The sequence below is a fragment of the Apodemus sylvaticus genome, chromosome 7, assembly GCF_947179515.1.
Source record: "Apodemus sylvaticus chromosome 7, mApoSyl1.1, whole genome shotgun sequence".
Classification (NCBI taxonomy): Eukaryota; Metazoa; Chordata; class Mammalia; order Rodentia; family Muridae; genus Apodemus; species Apodemus sylvaticus.
The window spans coordinates 50672048-50699005 of record NC_067478.1 but is presented as its reverse complement, the minus strand read 5'-3'; the positions used below and the strand labels follow the sequence as shown (position 1 = coordinate 50699005).

Sequence of the window (26958 nt, the reverse complement as noted above, 5' to 3'; positions counted from 1 at the left end):
GGCTCAGAAGCATTAAACCAAGAGATACATGAGTGGATCTAGATCGTCAGGGAAAGGTAGTGGCTTCTCAGCCCCTCCCCCTGATATGTCACCTTTCTAGTCTATCATGAAACTCTGGAATCTTGGACTCTTTGTGTGCCTATGGGAGGGGCTGTTCCCTATTGGTCCCCACACCCTGGGTAAGAACTGTCACCTTATTAAAGCACCATGCACTCTGGAGCTGGAGTTGGAGCTGAGTGGGGAAGAAGCCAGGACTCTCACGAGGTCAGTACTCTCTGTTACACTGCGTAACCTGTTCTCAGGTCTGCATCGCTGCAGAAGAGTTTTCCATTGTTTTGTTCAGTTAGCATGCACTGATTGTATAAAGTAACTGCATTTATTATGTAATTTTCACTCCTGTATTTAATAGGCTTTGATCATATTCAATGCCCATTACCACTGATTTACCTGCATTTGGCTATGGTTTGTGTGAATTGCTTTGAGACTGAACATCCAGTAGCAACCTATGGCTCCTCCTCCCTCCTTCCCCTCCTTCCCCTCCCCTCCGTCCCTCCCTCCCTCCCTCGCTCCTTCCATCTTTCTCCCTTCTCCCGTCCTGTCCTTAATTCTTCCCTTCTTCCCTTCCTCTCCTGCTCTTTTTTCTCCTTCTGCTTCTCTGTCTGTCCCCTCCTTCCTGCTCCTCCTTCAGTGTCACTGAGCCAAAGGGTGGGGTTTAACATATTTGCAATGGGATCTAAGTGCATGGGATTTAGGATGGTGAAGAGTGGGCCTGTCCTGTCCTCTCAGACAAAATGAAGATCAATAATGCTCATTCCACAGAGAACTTGCAGATTCCTCTCACTTAAGAACTTAAATTCACCCCAGACTCTCTCCCAGGCCACCCTCCTAAAACACATTCCCAGTTTGGTTTTCTAGATCTTTTGTTTCTGTCATGTGGATTCCCATTGTTTTGATAATTCTGTTGAAAGACTAGCAGTTTCATACTTAGGATTTGTTACTTTATGACTAGTTTATTATTTAAATATCCAACATGGCCTGTGTGCTTAAATGGTGAGCCTGAGAAAGCAAGTGGGGGAAAAAAGTGTGAATCTTGAACTATTGAGCCTTGGGATATCTGGGGACTGTGGCTTGAACATGCCACCATGTGCCATATTTTCTGTGTGATCACAGAGGTGCCGTGTAAGGGAATGAATGGGAGACAAGAAAATGGTAATCTTTGGAAACTGTAAAAGTTCTGCCAAAGATACAGCTGGAAGAAATCAATCTGTAGAAGAGCAATGCTGAATACAAGCAACAACCCTGATCAGTTGTGTGGTCAGTCCTGGGCTGAGGTTCAAGGAACCCACATATATGGAGAAGGCTGGAGGACTCTCAGGTAGCATGCATGTCTAAATCTGGGAGGTTAGCGAGAGCTCAGCATGGACGTCACGCATAAGGCACCAAGAAGGCTGCAAGGCAATGGCCTGATCAATGCTGTGCCATGTCTGCAGCATGGGGCAGATGGAGGGAAGGACTTCCCCGAGAGCCTCAGCATCTCAGAGTCCCTGTGTTGTCCCCACGACTATGGTGTCCGGGGCAAATTAGTGCTCATGGGAAAAGATAAAGCAAGCAGAAAGAAAGGAACAGAGCTTTACAACGTGCAGCAGGCAGCTGTCAAATGCCAGCAGCAGATGGGTAACAATGCTACTGAGGACTGGTGACGGTGATGCAGCAGGCAGAGGCCACCACTCTAGAGCATTTGATGTCATCTAGCCTTACAGCCACTGTGATGCGGAGACGGTTATTGCCCTTGTGATGTGAAGTGGATACATCAACTACTCTCCTTCTGCACCATGAAACTCTGTTCAGTCTCACAGTGGGAAACAGAACCACAGGGAGAACTGGACATTGGCACAGCCAGGGTGACATAAAGCCACCGGAAGCTTCTGAACAGAGTAGTCCAGGAGCCAAAGAACCGGGAGGGACTGTGCCTCACCCCTTCTGGGACAGCTCTGCATCCCAAGGCTCAGCAGGCTTCCAGGTTTAATCTTATGTCCTCCAGGTGAAGGCCTATGGCCAGCTGAGACTGGTTTGGTGCCACTGCAGGTTGGTGGTCACCAGTGCGTGAGAAATTAAGTTCCGAAGCTCTCCCTCAGCTTCCTGCATGCCAGTCATGGGGAGGCAGGCTGTCCTTCTCCAGTGTGCTTTCCTAACACATCCCACACACAGGCTCCCAGGCTGATCTCTCTGCTTTTCACTCCCAGACCGTGAAGCACAGTTGCTGCTATGACCGGGAAGCCAGTGCTACACTACTTCAATGCCCGGGGCAGAATGGAGTGCATCAGGTGGTTGCTGGCTGCAGCCGGCGTGGAGGTAGGTTGTGCAGCGTTCTGCAGCTGGACCTCAGATCCAGTTCAAAGGACTTCCCTAAGCCGAGAGACACCGCGCCAGGAGAAGTGTGGGACGTTTGCCTTCAGTGGTAACTCTCTTGGACGAAAAAGGAGATGGATGGTTTTGACATAGTGAAATTTTGCCATGCTTTTGGTGAAGCATGCATTCACATTTAAAAGACCTTTTCAAGAGAAAAAAAATCAAATACTTACTTGATTAATTGTTTATTTGAGATTAACCAAATTACATAATGAAACATGGAAACAGGAACTTGAATATTAGTTATTAGGTGATACTAATTGATTTATGGTATGATATTGTGATTTTAGGATGCCACTGTTCTTTCAACAGGAGTACATATGTTTGGAGTACATGTTACATGAGGTGTTTGTCATGGAGACATGTGACACCACAGGTCTCTGTGACTCTACAGTTGGTCTCAGAGATGAACAGGGTGGACTGACTGCAGCTGGGGTTACTGCAGCTGGGGATTGACAGATGGAGATATTTGTATCTTGTAGTTTTACAACAGAGAACCTGAAGTTTCCATGATAAAAACGGTTTAAAGGGACAGGGGCTGAAGTGATGGCTCAGTGGTTGAAATCCCAGACTGTTCTTGTAGAGGACTGCTTCAGGCTGCTCACAAACACCTGTCACTCTAACCCAGAGGGTTCCCATGCCTTTCATAATCATAGGCACACACACACACACACACACACACACACACACACGAGAGAGAGAGAGAGAGAGAGAGAGAGAGAGAGAGATCTTTCCACATATAGAATAAAAAGCATTAAAACGGATAAACTATACCAGAAAAGCTAAGTAGAGTTAAATTTAAAACCCCCACCACAAATGAGAGGCCTGACACAGAAGGTTGTAACAAACAGCCTGTTGAAACAGAGTAATACTCAGTAATCAGTTTCTCATGACAAATACCAGGCACAGGGCTGTGGGGAGGGTGTAAGTCATGAGTAAGAAAGAGCTCGCATCCTCAGGAGGCCTCCAAGTCTATGAGCTTCAGCTTTCGGTGTGAGTGGCCCAAGCGAGGAGTGACAGCAGAACAGCCCTCAGCAGTTAAATTCAAGCTTCTGAGTAGAAAATGCTGATAGAGTTTAGTGCTGCCCTCTAGAGGCGCCAGTCGGGGAAAACCCCTCCCTGGTCACACCAGGGGAGCTCAGTTGTTGAGCTCAGATTTCCTGGAGAGAAGTTATCAGGGACCTACCTAGCTGGAGAGGACCTTGTTCTCGGGTAGGAGCAGATGGGAAGCTTAAAGGATGGAGTGGCATCCTGTGAAGGCTGCTGGTGTCCTCCTTCAGTGTCATGGCAACGTGTTTACCTCAGCTGTGGAATCGCACCTTCGCCGTTCCTAAAAGATTAGGGTTTCTGCTGGATCCTTTCTGAATGAAGGAGCGCATAAGAGCTGAGATCTCCGGTGCAGTCCCCGAGGGAGAATGCCTTAAATAAACACGGAAATGGGTCAAGAATCTCTATGCCAGTTTTGTGGCTCAGGGGTATGTGCTAAGCCACCGGGCTGTTGAGTTCAGCACAAGAGGAAAGTGTGTGGTGTGTGTGTGTGTGTGTGTGTGGTGTGTGTGTATGTGTGTGGTGTGTGTGTGTGTGTGTGTAGGGGTGTGGTGTGTCTCTGTGTGTGTGTGTGTGTGTGTGTAGGGGTGTAGTCTGCACAGAAGCCTTCCTCTTCTGAGTCCCACAGTGCCTGAGAAGGCAGTGGGCGGGGCTGTTAGAGACCCTGGCTCAGACCTTTCAGATGAGATGTGCCTGTAGGCCTGCCATTGACATCTGTCTCATCACCCCACCAACCCATCACAATTCAGCCCCTGCCACCACCACCCCGCCTCCACCACCCCACCCCTCCCCCAGCCATTCCCCCTCCCCCCCCCCCCCCCCCAGTCTGTGGTGACAGACAGCCTGCTCTTCCTGTACCTCTCTGGAGGCTGTGTGAGTTGCCGACATTTCTCATCATTAGGTTGCCAATCAATCCAATCCTTTGGGGTTATGGAACCATGAGCAAGCTGTCTTGCCAGGCAATGGAGAAGCCGGGTTTTCCACCTTGTAAGGCTAAAATGTCTTTTTGAACTATGGAATGAAAGGAAAGGAGTGAGTTAAGGTCGAGATGGCTCAGAGGCAAGGCAAAGACGCAGGTCCGAGTTTGGAGCCTTGGTTCCCCTGTGGAAACACAGTTTGTCTTTTAATGTGCCCAGCATGTCCTGGTGTGTGTGCGTGCCAAACCAAATCAAACCTAACCAAGCCAAATAAAACAAAACAAAAAACCCCAAACAAAACAAAACAAACAAACCAGAAGTCCCATGCTGTAGGAAGCTTAGATAAGAGGCTAGAAATATGTCTCAGTAATTTAGAGCACTTACTTGCTTTTGCAGAGAACTCAGATTTGGTTTCCAGCACCTGTGCATGGTCACTCAGAATTGCCTCTACCTGTTGTAGTTCCAGGAGGAACCGAAGTCCCTGGACTCTGCTGCCTCTGTCCTCTCTGGATTCTGTTCTAATTTCACACACACACACACACACACACACACACACACACACACACACACACATTTAAAGAGGGTACAAATAATAAGGAGTTTGGATCTGGCTTGAACACCAAGCAGCCAATGGAGTCCCCAGGAGAGCTATGGGCCTGTCTCACCCATCACTCAATGCAAACCTGTCAACACCAATGACCTGCACATCTATTCTGAAACATCAGAGGGAAAGAGTTGATCAAAGCATTTGAGAATTATTTGTAGGTATTGTTCCCCAAACTGCAGAAAGTTTTTATGCATTGTATAGAGGAGGAAAAGGCACCTGATTCACAGCTGGGAAATTTCTCAATTTTAAAAGATGTCCTTTCAACTGTATTATTAAGAAACTTAGATTCAGGGAGACTTCTCAAATGAGAATAGAGTACCAACTATTTATATCGAAAACTTTGAAGATGAAAAAATTTATTATTAACATGATTGAGAGGGATTATTACTGAGCATGTTAAATTCAAATGTCAATTCAACTGGATATCCAGTTCTTAATCACAACAGTTGTGAACCTTCCTTTGGATGTAAAACATGGTGTTTGGTCAAATAATTAAAGGACTGTGTGTGGCAAGGATGTTTGGAAATTCGGGGATGAAGGACATAAAACCTCCCACTTGTGGGTTTCTGCAGGGTGTAGAGAACTGAAGGGAAGGGTGACTGGGCTTTTCCTCAAAGACAGTGACAGTCACCCAGATTTCCAATAATGATGTATATATAAATGTAATTTTGAAACTGCATTTTGTGTGTATGGGTGTTCTGCCTGCATGGATGTGTGTGCACCACATGTGTACAGTGCCTGAGGAGGCCAGAGAAGGCACTGGGTTCCCTGGAACTGGAGATACAGACAATTAGAAGGCACCATGTGGGTGGTGGCAATGGAACCTACATCCACTGGAAAAGCAGCATCACCATCATCCTTCTCCGCAGCCCCCAGAGATAAAATTGAATGATGTAGACAAGGGGAGGAGCAGTGGGTTAGAGGCTCAGAGCGCCGGCTGCTCTTCCAAAGGACCGCAGTTTGATTCCCAGCACCCACATTGTGGCTAACAACTTTCTGTAATTCTAGTTCCAGAGGCTCTACTGTCCTCTGAGGGTACCAGGCATGAGTGTAAAGCACCAACGTATATGTATGTAAATACCCACGCACATAAAATAAACAATAATTTAAAAATGATATAGATAAAGTTTTATTAACAGCTGGAGAGTTTAAAAACATTTTGGAAATGCATGTTTTCACGGTTTAGAACTGGGTGGAAGGCTATGAAAATACGCAAAGGTTTTTAAAGGTATGTGGACATGTCAAAGGCTGTTACTGTGAAAAGAGATATATTCAGGAGACAGCCTACAGCCTTAGGTCATACTCAGCATGGGTGCTTGTAGATGGAAGACATCAAATTGTCAAGGAACAATGGACAGTTGTTTAAAAAAAAAAAGCACAGTATGCAAAGCTGGAGGATGGTAGAAGTGATTGAGATGGCAGAGTACGATTGAGCGCTGGCCAACAGTACCATCCAGGCAGAACTGCTTAACGTGAAACCAAGACAGAGTTTCTCTATGTAGCCCTGGCTATCCTTGAACTCACTCTGTAGACCAGGATGGCCTTGAACTTACAGAGATCCACCAGTCTCTGCCTCATGAGTGCTGGGATTAAAGGCATGCACCACTACTCGACTCAAAAATAGTTCTTTAATAAGGATTCAATTTTGGCCAGATAATACTCACCAGTTCTATAAAGGACACTGTAAGAATTAGTCTACTATGATCCCTGATGTTTCTGTGATGCGTTTTGTCCTCTTATTTATGGCTGAGAAGTACTGAGAAGGGTCTCTACCTTTATTTTGGTGTGTGGGGGGAGGGGATATGTTTTGTTTTTTTATTGTTTTGTTTTTAACACAGGGTTTCTCCTTGCAGCTCTAGTTATCTGGAACTCCTTTTTATTAATGAAATATTATAAAAATAATAAATAAATCTTGCAGTTGAGAAATTTACTTGATAGGGCTGGAGAGATGATAGCTCAGTAGTTAAGAGCACTGAACTTCTGAGTTCAATTCCCAGCAATCACATGGTGGCTCTCAACCATCTGTAATGAGACCTGATGCCCTCTTCTGGTGTGTCTGAAGACAGCTGCAGTTGACTCTAGTTAAATAAATAAATAAATAAATAAATAAATAAATAAATCTTTAAAACGTTTTTTAGATGATCACAGGCCCATGTAGGTGCCTTGAAGGAGACACAGAAACTCCTATCCTGTTCTCACTGGACTTAACAGGCTTTCCTGAGAGCCCAAAACCTCAACAGTTCAAATCCAGGGCTCCCCGGACAGTGAAATCACGCTGTTTTGGGGATCTAAGTATGGACTCAAGGTGGAAGAAAACTGCTAGAATGAGCAGCTTGGTTTTGCACAACGCCCTTGTGTTGATGGATCTATTCTGAATTTCCAGGTGGCTGTGAATAGATTCTTTGCATCTATTGGAGGTTTTAACTTCTGCAGGTGAAGTCCCCGACGGGGATCACTGAAGTTCAAAGGTCTACAATAACACAGAATGAGCTAATGAGCATGCTTTTATTTTTCTGCTTTCAGTTTGAAGAGAAGTTTATACAGAGTCCAGACGATTTGGAAAAGCTAAAAAAAGGTAACACTGGGTATCTGTATGACCTCAGTGAGGAGCCTCAGGGAAGGCCTGTCTAAGGGGATGTTGGGGGGCAGTGGGTGAGAATGACTGGGATGGCAGAGTGACACAATGTCGGTGGTGGGTCTCCCTGAGTGGCCTGAAATGGGAACTCGGGCAGGGTCAGATGTCCCAAGGATTTGTCTGGTGACTTGTGAATGTTTTCTCATTATTTCTGCATCAGAGTGAGCTAGTTCCCTCACTCTCACTCATGTCCTCTGGGTTTTATCCCCACTGCTCATGAAATCACACAGACACCTGACCAGGGATTTAGTCATGGATAGAGAAACATCTGGGATGGTTTTCTTGAACATTTTTGCTATAGCTGCTGATGAGTTACTATTCCCCTGACAGATACAGGCTGGAGGACCATAAAGAGGCTCACTCCATGCAAACTGTCTTACAACCCTAATGCCATGAACAGAATGAGACTGTCAAACTCCCTGCTTAGCTCTGTTGCATGGTAGCCCTCAGCCATTCCTCCTCATATCCTGAATGTACCCAAGGACATGAACATAAAAACCTGCATGAGAGATATAACATGTATCTGGAAAGAAAATAAAGATGACTGAGAGACGCTCAAAAGAGGATGAGATGGGGGAGACAGAGAGGAAATGGGCTGAAACAAACAAGATTCCACTTGAAAGATGGGCATCCACTCCTCACCTTTCCTCTACATGTTCAGACATGTCACTACTTCTCTGCTGCAGAGAAGTGAGACTTGGACACTTGAATGACCTTTTTCCTTTATCCTTTCACAGATGGGAATTTGATGTTTGAGCAAGTGCCCATGGTGGAGATTGATGGGATGAAGCTGGTACAGACCAGAGCCATTCTCAACTACATTGCCACCAAATATGACCTCTATGGGAAGGACACAAAGGAGAGAAGCCTGTATGATGTATTTCCTGTTATTACCCCAGGGGGAAACAAGGGAAGGGTTTGGGATCGTCTTTCAGGGAGCAAGAGAGTGGCAGGGTTTGTGTCCAGCAGCAGGCTGGTTCTGAGCATAAACACTTAGGTCAAGTATGGCAGAGCCTGTAGAGGGAGGGGAGAGCAGATGGGCTGGGTTCAGGAGAGTGTGATACAGCAGAGGATGCTGCCCCCAGCACAGGGACCCAGCTGCAAAGATGGGGGGCCATGGCTCCTGAGCATGGTGGAATCATGATGTCAGGTGCTCAAGTTTCAGTGACTGGTTCAGGGTCACCTGAGGCTTTTACTTCAAGACTAAAGCACCCAGACTGATGGCAGGACCCACACTGGGACCCACTCTGCTGTGGCAGAATCCTTCATTCATAAATCATGTGTGGAAGTATCACAATTGCATCAAGAGCTAAATATGGTACTAGTTAGAAACACTCATGGGGAGACATGTCTATGGGAAATAAGAGCCTTGGCCTTAAAAGTACATGTATAGAAATATTTCTAGGTGTGTTATTTATAATTTTCTTTTTTTTAATTCGATATAATTTATTTACATTTCAAATGATTTCCCCTTTTCTAGCCCCCCCACTCCCCGAAAGTCCCGTAAGCCCCCTTCTTGTCCCCTGTCCTCCCACCCACCCCTTCCCACTTTCCCGTTCTGGTTTTGCTGAATACTGTTTCACTGAGTCTTTCCAGAACTAGGGGCCACTCCTCCTTTCTTCTTGTACCTCATTTGATGTGTGGATTATGTTTTGGGTATTCCAGTTTTCTAGGTTAATATCCACTTATTAGTGAGTGCATACCATGATTCACCTTTTGAGTCTGGGTTACCTCACTTAGTATGATATTCTCTAGCTCCATCCATTTGCCTAAGAATTTCATGAATTCATTGTTTCTAATGGCTGAATAGTACTCCATTGTGTAGATATACCACATTTTTTGCATCCACTCTTCTGTTGAGGGATACCTGGGTTCTTTCCAGCATCTGGCAATTATAAATAGGGCTGCTATGAACATAGTAGAACATGTATCCTTATAACATGGTGGGGAGTCTTCTGGGTATATGCCCAGGAGAGGTATAGCAGGATCTTCTGGAAGTGAGGTGCCCAGTTTTCTGAGGAACCGCCAGACTGATTTCCAGAGTGGTTGTACCAATTTGCAACCCCACCAGCAGTGTTCCTCTTTCTCCACACCCTCTCCAACACCTGCTGTCTCCTGAATTTTTAATCTTAGCCATTCTGACTGGTGTAAGATGAAATCTTAGGGTTGTTTTGATTTGCATTTCCCTAATGACTAATGAAGTTGAGCATTTTTTTAAGATGCTTCTCCGCCATCCGAAGTTCTTCAGGTGAGAATTCTTTGTTTAACTCTGTACCCCATTTTTTAATAGGGTTGTTTGGTTTTCTGGAGTCTAACTTCTTGAGTTCTTTATATATATTGGATATTAGCCCTCTATCTGATGTAGGATTGGTGAAGATCTTTTCCCAATTTGTTGGTTGCCGATTTGTCCTCTTGATGGTGTCCTTTGCCTTACAGAAACTTTGTAATTTTATGAGGTCCCATTTGTCAATTCTTGCTCTTAGAGCATACGCTATTGGTGTTCTGTTCAGAAACTTTCTCCCTGTACCGATGTCCTCAAGGGTCTTCCCCAGTTTCTTTTCTATTAGCTTCAGAGTGTCTGGCTTTATGTGGAGGTCCTTGATCCATTTGGATTTGAGCTTAGTACAAGGAGACAAGGATGGATCAATTCACATTCTTCTGCATGCTGACCTCCAGTTGAACCAGCACCATTTGTTGAAAAGGCTATCTTTTTTCCATTGGATGTTTTCAGCCTCTTTGTCGAGGATCAATTGGCCATAGGTGTGTGGGTTCATTTCTGGATCTTCAATCCTGTTCCATTGATCCTCCTGCCTGTCACTGTACCAATACCATGCAGTTTTTAACACTATTGCTCTGTAGTATTGCTTGAGGTCAGGGATACTGATTCCCCCAGATTTTCTTTTGTTGCTGAGAATAGTTTTAGCTATCCTGGGTTTTTTGTTGTTCCAGATGAATTTGATAATTGCTCTTTTTAACTCTGTGAAGAATTGAGTTGGGATTTTGATGGGTATTGCATTGAATCTGTATAGTGCTTTAGGCAAAATGGCCATTTTAACTATATTGATTCTACCGATCCATGAGCATGGGAGGTTTTCCCATTTTTTGAGGTCTTCTTCCATTTCCTTCTTCAGAGTCTGAAACCCTGATATTAAAAAAAATGAAACTAGATAAGTCTTGACAAATGTTAACAAGCCCAGAATCTGGCAGCAGCATGTGAGGATATCCCAATGTGCTTCATGAGAAATAGGTGGAGAGCTTCTAACACTGACCAGGAATGACTCTGGGCTGGGCAACACAATGAGAGATGAACAGAGACACTTCTAGAGGCCGAACCAGAGGCTCTGTTTGAGTTTACAGCAGCTGTAACTTGTTAGTTCTGAGAATCTCAGCATACTTGTTGAGAACAAACCATGAGAGAGAGAGAGAGAGAGAGAGAGAGAGAGAGAGAGAGAGAGAGAGGAGAGACAGAGATAATGCCCATCGTAGAGATGCTGGTTATCTTCTGAGATACCACCAAGTAGCTCATGACTGCCTATCCATAGGGGTCAGTGATACTTTCTGTTTCAGTTGGGCCATATGTGTGTAACTTTTTTTTTTTAACTGGGAGGAGTGGAGGGATGAGGGGGAACAGTGTTCTATATATGATGTATGAGAGAAGACCTTTTAAAAAAAATTCTAAAAGTGTATCATGACCCACAGTATGTCCAAGGGGGAAGTTAATATATCGGTTTAATATAAGAGATGATCACCCACTAGAGGTAAATAACTTTGCAACCACCTTTCAGTGTAAATTTCTCATTTTTTCACATTCAGATCTAAAACAGGGGACCATTAAAAACCCTTGACAATTTGGATAATCTTGTCTTTTAGGATTGACATGTATACAGAAGGTATTTTTGATCTGACTGAAATGATCTTGCAACTGGTACTATGTCCCCCTGACCAAAGAGAAGCCAAAATTTCTTTGGCAAAAGACAGGACCAAAAACCGTTACTTGCCTGCCTTTGAAAAGGTAAGTAGGCCCCTTGAAGTCTGGGAACCTTGAGTTTCAGGGACAAGAGAAAGGCAGAGGCTGGGAGACAAAGGCTAGTGCTCCACTGGCCTTCACTTCCATGAGCCTGCTGTGCAGCTCCTGCCCCACAGGGCACTGTGTAAAATGGCCTGGGAAGGAGCACTGCATGCTCATGCCAATCTAGCATCCAGGATTCAACAGACTCATGGCCACAACTAGCACTGGGCCTGTGGAAGGCTGAGCCACCCCAGAGAAGGATCTGGATCCTACAGAACACAGTGGGCTTCCCTTCCAGAGAAACCTGCAGAAAACAACAGATGGGGAAACCATTTTGTCAAGTTACACAGGGAGGCCTGAGAGCAGCTGCCTGTCAGGAGAATATGACAGGGCTTCAAAGACAGAGGGGAAATATCTGAACAAGGACAGTGATGGAGGGTGGAGAGGAGGAGGCTGATGAAGACATGTTAAGGGAAACTGACCTGCAGGACTTGGGGTCTCCTCTTAAGAGAAAAGCCACACCCACTCAGTAAATGAAGGTCAGTGCACAGGTGGATACATATGTCTCACAGCCTGGGCTTCTCATTGGAGGTAAACCAAGAACAGTGCAGAAGTACTTAAACTTCTGCCAAATAAAAGATAAGAGCCAAAACTACAAACCTAGGGGATAAGGGCATCTTACAAATTCCTGAGAGACCTTGATTTCTGCTCCAGAGGAGGTGGGACCTAAGAGTATGGATTCCATGAATGAGGGGAACCAAAGTCTCATGCAATAGACAGCTTTATTCAGAGCATCGGACAATTTTTACTCTAATGGTTAAGATGTGGGACATGAGCACAGTATACAATCACAAGAGCCAGTCTCATGTACTAGCCAAGTTGCAAGTGACAAAAACATATTTTTCTATATGGTAAATAAATAAGTAACAATAGCCAGTTGTTATGAATACTCTGAGTTAAACTCACTTTTATCCACTACAGCTGGGAGGGGCAGAAAAAGCATAATCCAAGAACAATTCCATGTTTTTGAAGGAACCGAGGTCACAAGACTCCTGTCTTGGTTTCTTACAGTTTTTCCCATAAGCACTCAGAAATCTCCTCATATGACTTCATCCTTGGACTGAGTTCCAAAAGAACCTGACATGGAAACCCATTTTATAAATAATCATCTTATTTTTCATTCATCACTGAAAGTTCACTCACTGCTGCCTCTGCTCTGTGGAGGCAGGGAAGGCTTTAGGAGCCATCGGGTCCTCACACAGTCCCCTGAAGCCTGTGGTGCTGACAGTCAAGAGCCTGTCTCCTAGGACACTCTGTCCAGCCATCATGGATGAACTCTGTGAGACTCATGAACTCCATGTACACTGCGAGCCATGTGCTGAAGAACACCTGATGCTTCCTTTTGTTTTTGATTGTGGTCATTACAATTATTTTCTCTGTGGACATGGACAATGTAAAAGCCTGTCAATGGATCTTTATTTGAATCTCAGTAGAGGCAGTGTAGCTTTGAGAGACTGGGGAGAGTGAGTGCCCCGGCCCAACACTTTGTGTTCATAATCGGTCTCCTTTATTTTTGAAGGTGTTGAAGAGTCACGGACAAGACTACCTTGTAGGCAACAGGCTGACCAGGGTGGACATCCATCTGCTGGAACTTCTCCTCTATGTTGAAGAGCTTGATGCCAGCCTTCTGACCCCTTTCCCTCTGCTGAAGGTGAGACCAGGTGCCACACACCTGGTGTGCCTGAGAGAGGCAGCCACACACATGCCTCTGACAATGCAATGGTGGGCCGCGGGCTGAGGTCCCAGACTTTGGCCTACAAACTGAGCTACTAGAATCTCAGGTTGAGGCTTGAAAATAATCTTCTTTTGTGTGGACGTTTGAGGATGGTATCCCAGGAAGGACATTTTGTCTTTTGTAATGAGAAAGATGCATGGCCCTGAAGCTCTCTCCTTGGACCCCTGTTCCTGGCAGGATGCTTCTGCCCTCTCTTTTATCTACAATCGTGTATGTTTTTGTGTCTTGTCTTTGCTCACTCAGTGTCTGAGCAGGGCTCTGTCTCCTGCTTTCTTCTCCACAGTCTGCACCATGCTATCTCCACCCCTACCTCTGTGATCCCATCTTTGTCTCCCAGTGTGAAAAATGGCCCGGTTGCTTCTGGTTAGATTTGAACATTTCCTTTCTCCATTTGCAAATCAGTTTTCTTTGCTGTTGTTGTTTTATTATTTATTTATTTATTTATTTACTTATTTATTTATTTTTATTTATATGAGTACTGTATCTATCTTCAGACATACACCAAAAGAGTGAGCATCAGATTCCATTACAGATGGTTGTGAGTCACCATGTGGATGCTAGGAATTGAACTCAGGACCTCTGGAAGAACACTCAATGCTGTTAAATGTTAAGCTATGTCTCTAGTCCCCCTTCAGATTATTATAATCCCATTGCTCATTTTATTTATATGAGTGGACCTTAGCTGTCTTCAGACACACCAGAAGAGGGCATCAGACCCATTACAGATGGCTATGAGCTACCATGTGAGTGCTGGGAATTGAACTCAGGACCTCTGGAAGAGCAGTCAGTGCTCTTAAGTGCTGAGCCATCTCTCCAGCCTCACAAATCAGTTTTTCATGTCTTCCTTTTTCTTTCATTCTCTCTTTCACACCTAAGAGACAGTGCCACAGAGACAGATCTACAGTGCCTATAGGAGATGGAGATTGGATGTCAAAAGCGCTCTTATGACATCCTCTGCGAGGATGCTGAACTCTGGTTTCTGGCTCATGGTTTTTCATGCTTCTCATGTCTACACTGGAGCTGTTGCAAAGTTGCACTTAGTAGTCTTCTGGGAGGGGCTCAAATTCCTGGGCTGTGCACATGAGAACTAGCAACTCTCAAGCTGTGGTTTCTGGATTGCAGGCCTTCAAGAGCAGAATCAGCAGCCTCCCCAATGTGAAGAAGTTCCTGCAGCCTGGCAGCCAGAGAAAGCCTGCCATGGATGCAAAACAAATCGAAGAAGCAAGGAAGGCTTTCAAGATCTCATGAAGCTATTGATCGAGCCACAGCTTCTGGTCTCTCTCGGTTTTCAATAATAAAATGCAATTGTTGATCATGGCTATTTTGCAATAATGAAAAATGAAGGAATACTATATGTTCCTCATATGTTCTAAGTATGAGCCCAGAATGTTAGCATCACATGCAAAGAGGAAGGCAAACAATAATCAGTTCAAGGAAAAGCAAAGCTTGTAGAGGAATGAGGAGAGATCAAAAATAATCACACACATACACACACACACACACAGGAAAGATAAGGTGTAACTATGGTCTACAGTGAGTTCCAGGACTATCATCAATGTAGAACAAATCAAAGATGTTAAAAGCAAAATTAATTTACAAGAAGAGGAAGTCAAAAGAAAAAGAAAATACATTTAAAATTGGGAAAAAATTAAAATGGGAAAATTTTTAAGATAAAAAAGTTGGGGTGAAGCAGACATTAGGCAGCTAGTGAAAGAAGTTTTAAAAGAGGATAAAACAATGAAGAAAAGAAGAAATAAAATTAAATATTTAAGGGGAAGGAGGATCTGGAACACTGGCACAGATGGAAAGAGCATTGGTTGTTCTTGCAGAAGACCCACGTTAGTTCCCTAGCATCTATACAATGTCTCACAACTATCTCTAACTCCACCTCTGTAGGACCCAATGTCTAGTCACTGGACATCCATTATACACACACACACACACACACATGTAGGCAAAACCTCTTGGCATTTAAAATAAAAACAATTAAATATTTAATGCAACAATATAAACAGGAAAAATGCATCTAGGAAAAATAACAATAACTGAAAATATCTTTGAAGCCGGGCGGTGATGGTGCACACCTGTAATCCCAGCACTCTGGGAGGCAGAGGCAGGCGGATTTCTGAGTTCAAGGCCAGCCTGGTCTACAGAGTGAGTTCCAGGACAGCCAGGGCTACACAGAGAAACCCTGTCTCAAAAAAAACCCAAAATCTCCCCCCCCCAAAAAAAAAAGAAAAAGAAAAGAAGAAAGAAAATATCTTTGAAATGTATCTCTCTCTGTAGCTATATATGGTAGCACATGCTGTTAGTCCCAGCACTTGGGAGGGGGAACTACATGGATCACTGTGAATTTGAGGCTAGCCTGGTCAACATGGTGAGTTTCAGGATAACCAGGGCTATAGAATAGATTTATCTTGTCTCAAAAAAAGGAAAGAAAAAAAAAAAAAGCAAAATTCTATCCTTTTCCCAGTGGAATCCTCTGACTTCATCCCTTCTGTGCAACATCAAACTGCCGGACACAGGCCTGCCCTGTACATCTTGTGTTGAGGTCTAGCCTGGGGGACATGCCTAATCCTACTAACGCCCTGCTCTCTTCCTCAGGTCTAGCCAGGGCTCAACATCCTTGCCCTGTTATATTTTGATGAGCTCCACTTACATTGATATCAATCTCCAGCTCAGACCAGGGCCCACATCTTATTCATAAGGCCAGCCCCTCCCTGCCAACTGGGGGAGGTAGAGAGGGCCTTGTGCTCACAGATAGCACTAGGAATCAGGACTGTTAAACACATGGGGCTGTCCCTTCAAAAAGAGAGATGTGTAACCCATTTTCTATCTAGAAGGCTGGGAGTAAACACAGTTGAATAGTCTGGAGATTTTGAGTTATCTGTGTAGCCAAGACCACACTGGATATCCCACCAGACCCTTCTTAGGAGCTTGTCAGTCTCTGGAGCCCATCGCTGTGGAAGGTGTCATATGGACCTTGCAAAGAGTTTGGGTGTCTTATTATTTCCATGTCTTTTTTTTTTAAAAAAAGATTTATTTGTTATTTATATGAGTGCACTGTAGTTATCTTCAGACACACCAGAAGAGGGCATCAGATCCCACTACAGATGGTTGTGAGCCACCATGTGGATGCTAGGAATTGAACTCAGGACCTCTGGAAGAGCAGTCAATGCTCTTGATCACTGAGCCATCTCTCCAGCCCCTTGTTTCCATGTCTTAAACTTTATAGTGCACATGGGACTGAGCTAATTATCACGAGGAAAAACTTCACCAAACTCTGTGCTCAAATATGACTAAAATAAACAACTGATGGTCAGAAAACCTTCCTGCCTTTCTGTTTGTCTGTCTGTTTGTATGCATATGTAATAACAGTTAAAGCAAAGGGGGCTGTGGATGTGAGAGAGATGTCAGGAGGGATGGACACTGAAAGGTTAGGAAGGAAGAAACAGAGTAGAGAATGGTGTGTTTTAATTGAATTTTAGAAGAAAAAAACCACAACAAATACCCAAGGACTCAGTGGGTAAAGGCACTGTCTGCCATGTCTAACCACCTAAATTTAACTCCCTGATTGCATACAGTGAAAGCAGAAAATCAACTAAAGTTGTCCTCTGACCTTTATACATGCACTGTGACACACATACATGTATACACACTTACATATAAATAAGTATAAAATAAGGCCTGTGATGATGTGAGGGAAGAGGAACACTTATTGACTGCTGGTAATGTGTAAACTTGTATAGACACTGTGAAAAGCAGTGTAGTTGTTCATCAAGACACAGCAAATAATACCGCCATCTGACCCAGCTAAACCATTCCTGGGTATCTACCCAAGACTCCAGGTCTGCCACCTGAGGCGGCTGCATCTCCATGATTCACAGCAGCAGGAATGGACACAGCCTGGATAGAGATCTATGGTGTGCACACACAGGGGAATTGTATGCAATAATAAAGGAAAATGGAATGATGGCATTGTTATGAAATAGAAGGAAGTGGAAGTCATTACATTAGGTGAAATAAACCAGACTGAGGATGCCTTAGCTTTCCTCTTGTACAACGGAACTGTGCTCATGTGTGTGTGAGTGTGTAAAAGTGTGTGTGTGTGTGTGCGCGCACATTCATGTGAGAGTCTGTGTGTGAGAGAGAATGTGTGTACGTGTAACTGTGAGATTGAGTTGTGTGTGGTGTGAGTGTATGCATGTGAATGTGGGTGTAAGAGTATGTGTATGTGTGTTTATGTGGGTATGTGTGTAAAGGTGTGGGTATGCATTTGTATGTTACAAAAGAGTATTGTGAGAACAGAGGAAGAGATTGGGGGCTGAGAGGGAATATGTAATGGAATCAAGGTGAGAGGGGAGCAGAACAGCCAAAGTAACCCGGGAAAGGAAGGGCTTCCCCAGCTGAACAGGAGAGCATGAGGGGTGACAGGAGGCATGTATAATGTACGCTTGCTACACACATGTGCTTGAAGGGAGACAGCCTCATGAAACCCACTACCTTCCTGTGATAACCTAAAGATTTGTAATAAGTTCCATCTGCAGTTTAAAAAGCAATAAATAAAAAGTTGTGGCATTAAGAGTTTTGCACATGGCTTTAATAAAAATTATCACCTATTTTGTGTTCACTGTGATAAAAGAAAGATCGTGAGAGTGAGCTTCCTTTGCCCCTCCCTGGGAGCTGGCAGAGGAGAAGGGAGGTGTATAGTGTCTACTGTATCTGAAGACCAAGAAAATGATCAGAGAGCCAGTGTCTTGGAAGTTGTTTAGAATGTTGGAAATCAGAAAAACAAGCTCCCAAATAGGACCAAAACCACTCTGGAAACTTCTAGCTACTTAAACTTTTTTTCTTTTATAGCTTATACCATAATTATATCATTTCTCCCCTCCTGGTTCCATTCTCCACATTCTCCAATACACCTTCCTCGTTCTCTAATTCCCAGACTTTTCTCACCACCTTGTGGCAGCACATGTGTGTGAGTGCACACATGTCTATCTAGCTACTGCTCACAGCTACTTTATCAGGTTGGTTTGTATTTGAAAGCAGGATCCTCCAATGTAGCCCAGGCTGGCTGAGGGTTCAAGGTCTTCCTGCCATTTCCCTCCAGGTGCAGGGATTGTAGCCATGAACTAAGAACTTTCCATTTAAGAGAGTGTACACTGGGGCCTGGAGAGATGGCTCAGCAGGTATAGGGCACTGGCTGCCCTTCCGAAGGTCCTGAGTTCAAATCCCAGCAAACACATGGTGACTCACAACTATATGTAATGAGATCTGACATCCTCTTCTGGAGTTTCTGAAGACAGCTACAGTGTACTCACATATAATAAATAAACTTTTTTTTTTAAAAGAGAGTATAATCTGTTCATGATTTAATTTTTACTTAAAGTTTAAATAATAAGCCTCTGTCTCAGACATAACAAGCCAGACATTGGCCAGGCAGTGGTAGAACATACCTTTAACCCCAGCACTCAGGAGACAGAGGCAAAAGGTTCTCCATGAGTAAGAGGCAAGACTGGTCTACAGAGAAAGGTCTAGGAGAGTCAGTGCTACACAGAGAAACCCTGTCTTGAAAAACCGGAAAAACAAACAAACAAACAAACAAACAAAAAAACCAAGCAAGCCTGCCTGCCAGCCTCTGTGATACCTACATATAGTGCCACCTGGAAAGCCTAGAAGCAGGACAGTAAACTCCATGCCTTTCTGATTTACACCTAGAGCCCTAGTGCCAAATACATAATACATACATGTATAGGTATATATATGTGTGTGCTAATTAATTATGAAACTAAACTAGATCTATAATTACTAGGGACATTTTACTCCTGAAATACTAGGTCCCGCATGAAGTACCTCCAGACCACACAGGGAGGAGAGAGGATGTTTGAACACCATCACTTGCTATCTTCCGTCATTGTCCTCAGGTCTCAGCACCTGTCAAGATTTCTCACTCTACACAAGCTATGGATTTTACATTCTCTGGATGTCATTGGGGCTTGAAGGCATCAGATTTCTCCACGTGTACCTGGACTGTCAGATTTCACATCTGCTTTCTCAGAAGCATTACTCCCTCAGACCTCTCTCCTCAGTTCCCAGCCCCAACCCCAGCTCAAGAAATAAAAAATCCAAACCAAAACAAAACACTAACAAACATTGTACTTACTGGTAGGGAAACTCCCCACAGTCCCACCAGGACCTTCATTTTCATTCTTCACCTCAGTCTAACCCAGCTGCTAAAAGGCTCAGGGGGAAACTGCAGTCCTGTCAGAGCCTGCAGTGAGCCCTATGGGCCACAGCCCACATGTGCTTGTTCTCAGCATTACCCTGCTGCCAGTGGCTCCTTTCCCGTCCAGCAACTCCCTTGACCCTCTGCTGTGATGCAGGCCCAGGTAAGGACCTGGTCTCCCACAGTGGGCATAACAGACTGACTCCTCAGAAATAAAAACTCACACATAACCCTAAACTCCACGAGGAGACCAAAGGATGATGCTAAGATCTGTTTTACCTCTTCATCTTACCTGATAAAGAATATTTGTGATTTAGAAAAGAAAAACTAAAAAGCCAGAAGAGAAACCAATAAAACAAACAAGAAAACAGGTCAGATCCTCCTCATGTAAGTCAAACACATGGTCCTTTCTCCCAGCTGCACATTTTATTTATTATAAAACCATTAAAACCCCATTTAAAAAATGGGCATTGAAATCATTAAAACCACAATACAGTTAAGAACACTGGTAAAAACCCCACTACTGCCCTCCCACCCCCCACCCCCTGTCCTGGCACAACCAGATCTGGAACTTGGCATCGTGGTCAAGCCGGCTTTTCCACAGGCAAGGCTGTCCCTATGTTGACGTTATGACAAAGGACATCTGAACAAGGGCTCTGGAAAGCCCTCCTCCTTAAATGAAGTACCTCCGTGACCACCACAAAGGACTTTGAAGGCCTCTGGCACAGGCTCTGGCTAAAGAGAAAGCAGCTGGTCAGGTACATGCCTGCAGGTGATTTTCCAGGAATGATGATGGACTTGGGCCTGACTCAGAATCCTCTGAAGGGCTTATTAGAAAAACAAGCTGCTCTGCCTGGCCCCTCCAGTTTCTGCTTCTGTGGCAATGGAGAGGGTTCCTGAGTAGGTAAACATTTTTAACCACTTCCCCAGGTGACCTTGAAGCTTCTGGTCCTCAGACTCAGAGCTAACATACACGATCAGTGAACCTAATTGATGGGCTAGGAATTGATATGATAGAATCCATTCCTTAGAGAGGCGCTACCTAGGGACTCAATTCCACACCTGGAAAGCACAGCACACTGGGTCTTGCCCATCTGAGTCAAAGGCACAGTCGCTTTCCCAGCTGCATCTTGTTGGTCTACCTCTGAAACCAGAGCCCACCTAGGAGTTGTTAGATTGGGTAGTAGTTTTCAGAACTCTCAGCCCTGGGCCTTAGGCAATGCAACTAACTAGGGGGAGCACAATTGGTAAGAAAAGCCAGCTTTTGAGACCCCCTCCCAGAAAATAAAATACCCTGTACCAAGGTACATGAAAGCATTTACCTCTATTTCGTCTCATCCGGAGAGAGCAACCTAGTGACACAATCACACACAGTGCAAGATTCCTCTTATTTTCCAATCCATAAATTCTCAGGACAATGCCATCGATTTCAAGTAAAGGTGCGGTATGAACGTCAAAACGCAAAAACTCCTCCAACAGATCCGTGTTCAAACCTGGGAAAGGAAAAAGACGCTTAGCCAGCAGCAGCAGCAGCAGCAGCAGCAGCAGCAGCAGCAGCAGCAGCAGCAGCACTGATCCCCAGGAAGAAAGCAGTTAAGACAGGGAAGGCAAATGCAGGCCTTGAAGAAAGAAGGGCACTTGTGTGGGGTCCACCTTTCTAAGAGATGCTGCATTAGGGACCCTCTAGGAGATTGGGAGCAATTACCACACCATGTTCGATCAGCTTATTCTAGAAGGTCTCAGCTCTCACCACCATTATCAAACAATCCTCGGAAGACCCACAACTCCATATGCACCGTCAGATAATCCCGAGGATTAAGGTAAGGTGGGAGATGAACTTTGGCTTCACAATACATTCCAGAATATGCTTCAATTTGAGATGTGAATACAGTGGCCCTGCAAGAGACCATCAGATCAATTGGCCCCACCTTCTATAAATGCTGCCTTCTGTCTGCTTTCCTGTCTCTCCACCCCCAAGTACTGTCCCCCAAGGCACACTACAGTTCCAGGCTTACTGGCCTATTAGCCAGTGCTCCATTTCTTCTCTCAATCATTTGCATTCATTCCTGCTAAGATCTATACAGTTACTCAAGGCTCCAAAGTTTGGGCATTGTCAGGAAGCTTCTACCAATGAACTAACTGTAGGGCTCTCTCTAAACAAGAGCACCACATGCCAAGGAGGAAAAATCTGGAGTCAGTGGAGGCTCTGTCAATGAGGCCCACTCCTCCACTGAGGATTCTCTTATCCCCCTAAAATCCATAGCTTCATAACCGCCCATCTCCACCTCCCATATGCCCAGTCTTGCAGCCTCAACACTAACTACCCTTAACCTCCAGCGTCTTACATTGTAGACTCCTGGTACAGACTTCAGGTTCACTCCAGGAATTTAGCTACTTATTGGCTGAGATCAGAACTGCCCAGGAGGAGCCCGATGCCCCAAACTCTGAGGAAAAGGAGCCTCAACTTGGTTGGGCCCACGGTCTGAGTAGAGATGAGAATGCAGGATTCTCTCTACTTGGAGATTCTAAATCCCCTAAGACAGCAGACACCCGGAGGAAGCCAGTCTGCTAGCTCACAGGTGGATATCCCCCTGGCCTCCTGCTCTTAGCCCAGCACCCTCTTCCTGTTCCCAGGCTGTTCCCATGTTAAGTCTTCCCACTCACTGCTGCCCTAGGCTCTCTTGTGTCACTGACCACACCTGCTCATGGTTGGTATTCAGAGCAGGAGAGGGTCTACAAGGGATGGGGAGCCAGACTGAATCCTGAGGCTGTCACATCACCCTCCCTTGTAGGCTTCTCCAGGCTGCCCAGCCTCACTAGCATGCCTAAGGGAGTAAGTGCATTGGCATGCCTGTGACTGTCTGTATTGTGCTCAAGAGCCTGAGAATCAAACACTGGGGGATATTGCAGCCCCTGACACAGGACTGTGGATCCTGACGCCATCAGAAAAGACTGAGTTCTGACAGGATTCTTCACAGCTGGAAGCAATCAGGGAGTTGGTACACAGAATGCGGTCTTGGGTACAGTAGTTATTTAGCCAATTACATATGTGATCATGGGAAATTACTTTAATAATCATGTTTTTTTTTTGAGATAGAAAATGAGAATAAGAATTAGGGTGAGGGGCTGGAGAGATGGCTCAGTGGTTAAGAGCACTGAGTGCTCTCCCAAAGGTCCTGAGTTCAAATCTCAGCAACCACATAGTGGCTCATAATTATCCATAATGGGATCTGATGCCCTCTTCTGGGGTGATTGAAGACAGCTATAGTGTACCCAAATGCATGTAATAAATAAATAAATAAACAAATAAATAAATCTTTTTTTAAAAAAATAGAATTAGGGTAAGAGAGGAAGCCCAGCTGTTGGGAGGGTTGCTAGGCCTGAGCCACTGCTGGATCCTTTCTTTTTTTGTAGGAGTCTCTGCCCAACAGAGCTTCCTCTTTGCCCCAGGCATACTCTAGCCAGTAAGGGAGGAGACAAGTAGCTTCAGACACTCATTTTTCTTAATGCTTTGCTTTCCTCATAATTGTTCATTAGTTAATAAGGTGTGTGTATGTGTGTGTGTGCTGTGTGCATGTACACTTATTGCAATGTAATGAGCATTATTCCTTCACAGTTTCTGCTTTAATTTCTGCCTCAGGTTTCCTGCCTTGGTTTTCCTTAGAGCTGGGCTGTGAGTAGGACATGTAATTCATAGAATCCCTTATCCCATAACCTGCCATGGTGCTCCATCACAGCAATAGAAAAACAAAGACAGAAGTCTCTATGGGTGTCACGCTGGCCCCTGCATCCTTGAAGAATCTCCATCACATGGTCCATCCTTGTGAATTGACAAAAGCAACTCAGAAACTTGCAGACACCCCCTAACCTGGGGCAGACTTCCTCTAGTGAGGCCTTGCAAGCAGGAGGCTGCAGCAGGTTTCTGCTGCAGCAGGAGGTCTGGATGGGCACAGTGATGGATGAAGTCAGACCTGTCTTCCTGTCTTCCTTTCAATAGATCTCAATCCAGAACCCACCTAGGGATACTGCCACACCCCACAATAGAGGCTGCCTGGGCCTCACACAGTCATCCCTGGGGTGGCCAGCACACTCAGAGTCTGTGGTAAAGATCAGCTTAGAGCACAGACAGCCACAAGGAGGCCTTGGAGACTGAGCAGGGAGCTGCAGCCACATGGCCAGGGCCCAGGTTCAGTTACCATTCCACCGAGGATTATCCCTAAAGCAGCTTGTGGACCTGGATAAATGCCACTAAACCACAACCACCATACCTTGAGGTCGCACAGCAGAGCCAGTTGAGGGAGCAACAGTGCTCTTTCCATGCTGCCAAGAGTTTCCAACAGGTAGAAAACATTTACTGTTAGCCTACCCAGCCTCAGCAAAGGCAAAGGTTGGGATTTGAAGCTGGGTATGACAATATCTAGTGGCCTGTAATGAGTGACAACCTATAGAAAAACCACTCCCCCACTCTTCTTTCATGCCTGCTGGGCCACATGACCAGCCACCCAGGATTAAAGACAAGCCTGTCACAAGAGGGGAAGGCCAATGTCCCAGGTTGTAGTGCAAGAGGACAGGCCTGGTGGGAAGGACACAGGAAGACATTTGGACGCTCTGAGATGCACGTGTTTGACCCTGAGTGAATGCCAGACCCTACTCCTCATGTGCTGGTGGGAAACTTTGGAAGGCACATTGCTTGGTGCCAGGTGAGCATACTCTGTCCTCACTTGTTGGGGAGATCCAACTATGAAACATTGGGTTCCAGAATTGGGCTGTGAGCCCTTCTTAGCTCAGAGTGATCTTTGTAGAACATTCTCTTACTCTTTGACTATTTAAACCATGTGCCTAGCAACACAGTTCACTGCCATGATACTCCTGTTGTGTTCCAGATTAAGTACTTTGTGGCTTGACCCTAGCCCTTATGTTGTCCCCAGACTCAAATCCCATGGGTGTCCAACAACCCTGAGAAAGCTCATATTAGGCTGAGGTTTCATTGTAAGCTCATAAGGCTTCCTAGAAAGATCTCCCATCTAACTCCCCATTGCCTGCCTAACAAGACCTTAAAAATTGTCATTTCACCCTGAATAAAAATGTGTGCCAGGCAAGGACTCTACCGCTGAGCTATGTCTGCTGTCCTGTAACTATAGATTGAAAGACATACTGTTGTGTAAAAATGTGGTGGTTTGAATATGCTTGGCCATAAGGAGTGGCCTTGGCATTATTGAGAGTTGTGGCCTTGTTGGAGGAAGTGTGTTACTGTGGAGGTGAGCTTTCGGGTCCTAGGTTTAAGCTCCACCCAGTCCCCTCCTGGCTGCCTTTGGATCAAGAATCTGAACTCTCAGCTCTTCCAGGGCCATGCCTGCCTGGACACTGCCATGCTTCCTACCATGAGGATAATGGACTGAACTTCTGAACCTGTAAGTCAACCCCAATTAAATGTTCTTTGTAAGAGTTGTCCACTCTTCTGTTGAGGGATATCTGGCTTCTTTCTAGCTTCTGGCAATTATAAATAGGGCTGCTATGAACATGTATCCTTATTACATGCTGGGGAATCTTTTGGGTATATGCCCAGGAGTGGTATAGCAGGATCTTCTGGAAGTGAGGTGCCCAGTTTTCAGAGGAACCTCCAGACTGATTTCCAGAGTGGTTGTACCAATTTGCAACCCCACCAGCAGTGGAGGAGTGTTCCTCTTTCTCCACATCCTCACCAACACCTGCTGTCTCCTGAATTTTTAATCTTAGCCATTCTGACTGTTGTAAGGTGAAATCTCAGGGTTGTTTTGATTTGCATTTCCCTAATGACTAATGAAGTTGAGCAGTTTTTAAGATGTTTCTCCACCATCCAAAGTTCTTCAGGTGAGAATTCTTTGTTTAACTCTGTACTCCATTTTTAATAGGGTTGTTTGGTTTTCTGGAGTCTAACTTCTTGAGTTCTTTATATATATTGGATATTAGCCCTCTATCTGATGTAGGATTGGTGAAGATCTTTTCCCAATTTGTTGGTTGCTGATTTGTCCTTTTGATGGTGTCCTTTGCCTTACAGAAACTTTGTAACAGAAGAGTGGATGCAAAAAATGTGGTATATATAAACAATGGAGTTCTATTCAGCCATTAGAAACAATGAATTCATGAAATTCTTAGGCAAATGGATGGAGCTGGAGAACATCATACTAAGTGAGGTAACCCAGACTCAAAAGATGAATCATGGTATGCACTCACTAATCAGTGGATATTAACCTAGAAAACTGGAATACCCAAAACATAATCCACACATCAAATGAGGTACAAGAACAGAGGAGTGGCCCCTTGTTCTGGAAAGACTCAGTGAAGCAGTATTCGGCAAAACCAGAACGGGGAAGTGGGAAAGGGTAGGTGGGAGGACAGGGGGAGAGAAGGGGGCTTATGGGACTTTCGGGGAGTGGGGGGCTAGAAAAGGGGAAACCAATGGAAATGTAAATAAAAAATATATCGAATAAAAAAAACTGAAAAAAAAAAAAAAAGAGTTCTCTTGGTCATGGTGTCTCTTCACAGCAATGGAAATCCTAAGACAATTTCCTCAGAATTTCAACATTTCTTCTGTATTAGTCAGGGTGTTCTAACTGAATGATTGATTGATTGATTGTGTTTGTGTGTGTGCGTGTGTATGTGTGTGCACAAGTACTAGTTCAAAGGAATTTTAATAGACTGGATGACAGGATGTGGTCTAGGTATTCAAGCAATGATTGTCTTATAATCAGAGGATAGAAACAGACGAAGTTCAGTCCACACATCTGTATATTTTAACAATCCCAGTCTGGTACTGGTAGCCTACAGAATTCCTAGGAAGTTACTTGTCTTCAGTTTGTGTTGGGATCCCAGTGCAGTTGGTCTTAATAGCAGTGAAGGGACGCCACAGCACAGAGCAGATGAACTTGCCAACAAGTCTGAGGCAAAGCAGGCAAAAAAGCAAGTTTCCTTCTTCAGTGTTCTTCTCTCTGGGCTGTTACCAACAGGAGTCACCCACATTTAGGGTGGCCCTTCCCTCACAGAGTCTCATCACGGAAGGGGCTGGAGAGATGGCTTTCCCTTTAAGAACGGTTTGATTCCTAGCTCCCATGGTGGCTCACAACCTGTGACTCTAGATTTTGGGGATGCAGCGCCCTATTCTCGTCTCCATGGACACCAGACACACCTGTGATAGACACACATGTGCATGCAAAACACCCACACACATACAAGTAAATGTTAGGAAAAGAGAAAGTCCCTCACAGGAGCGCACAGCAGCTCCAGGTTTAGTTGACTCCAGGTGCAGCCAGGCTGACAGCCAGGACCAAGCATCC

At 44.8% G+C, this 26958-nt stretch overlaps 1 protein-coding gene across 1 annotated transcript; it reads left to right on the top strand.

Moving 5' to 3' along the window:
• The first annotated feature begins 2255 nt into the window (after positions 1-2255).
• On the top strand, positions 2256-14740 carry LOC127689641 (glutathione S-transferase alpha-2). The gene is made up of 6 exons (XM_052189317.1): positions 2256-2352; positions 7504-7555; positions 8353-8485; positions 11486-11627; positions 13204-13335; positions 14542-14740. The coding sequence occupies exons 1-6, from the start codon at positions 2266-2268 to the stop codon at positions 14665-14667; spliced, it is 672 nt and encodes a 223-aa protein (XP_052045277.1). The 5' UTR covers positions 2256-2265; the 3' UTR covers positions 14668-14740.
• The last annotated feature ends 12218 nt before the right edge of the window (positions 14741-26958 follow it).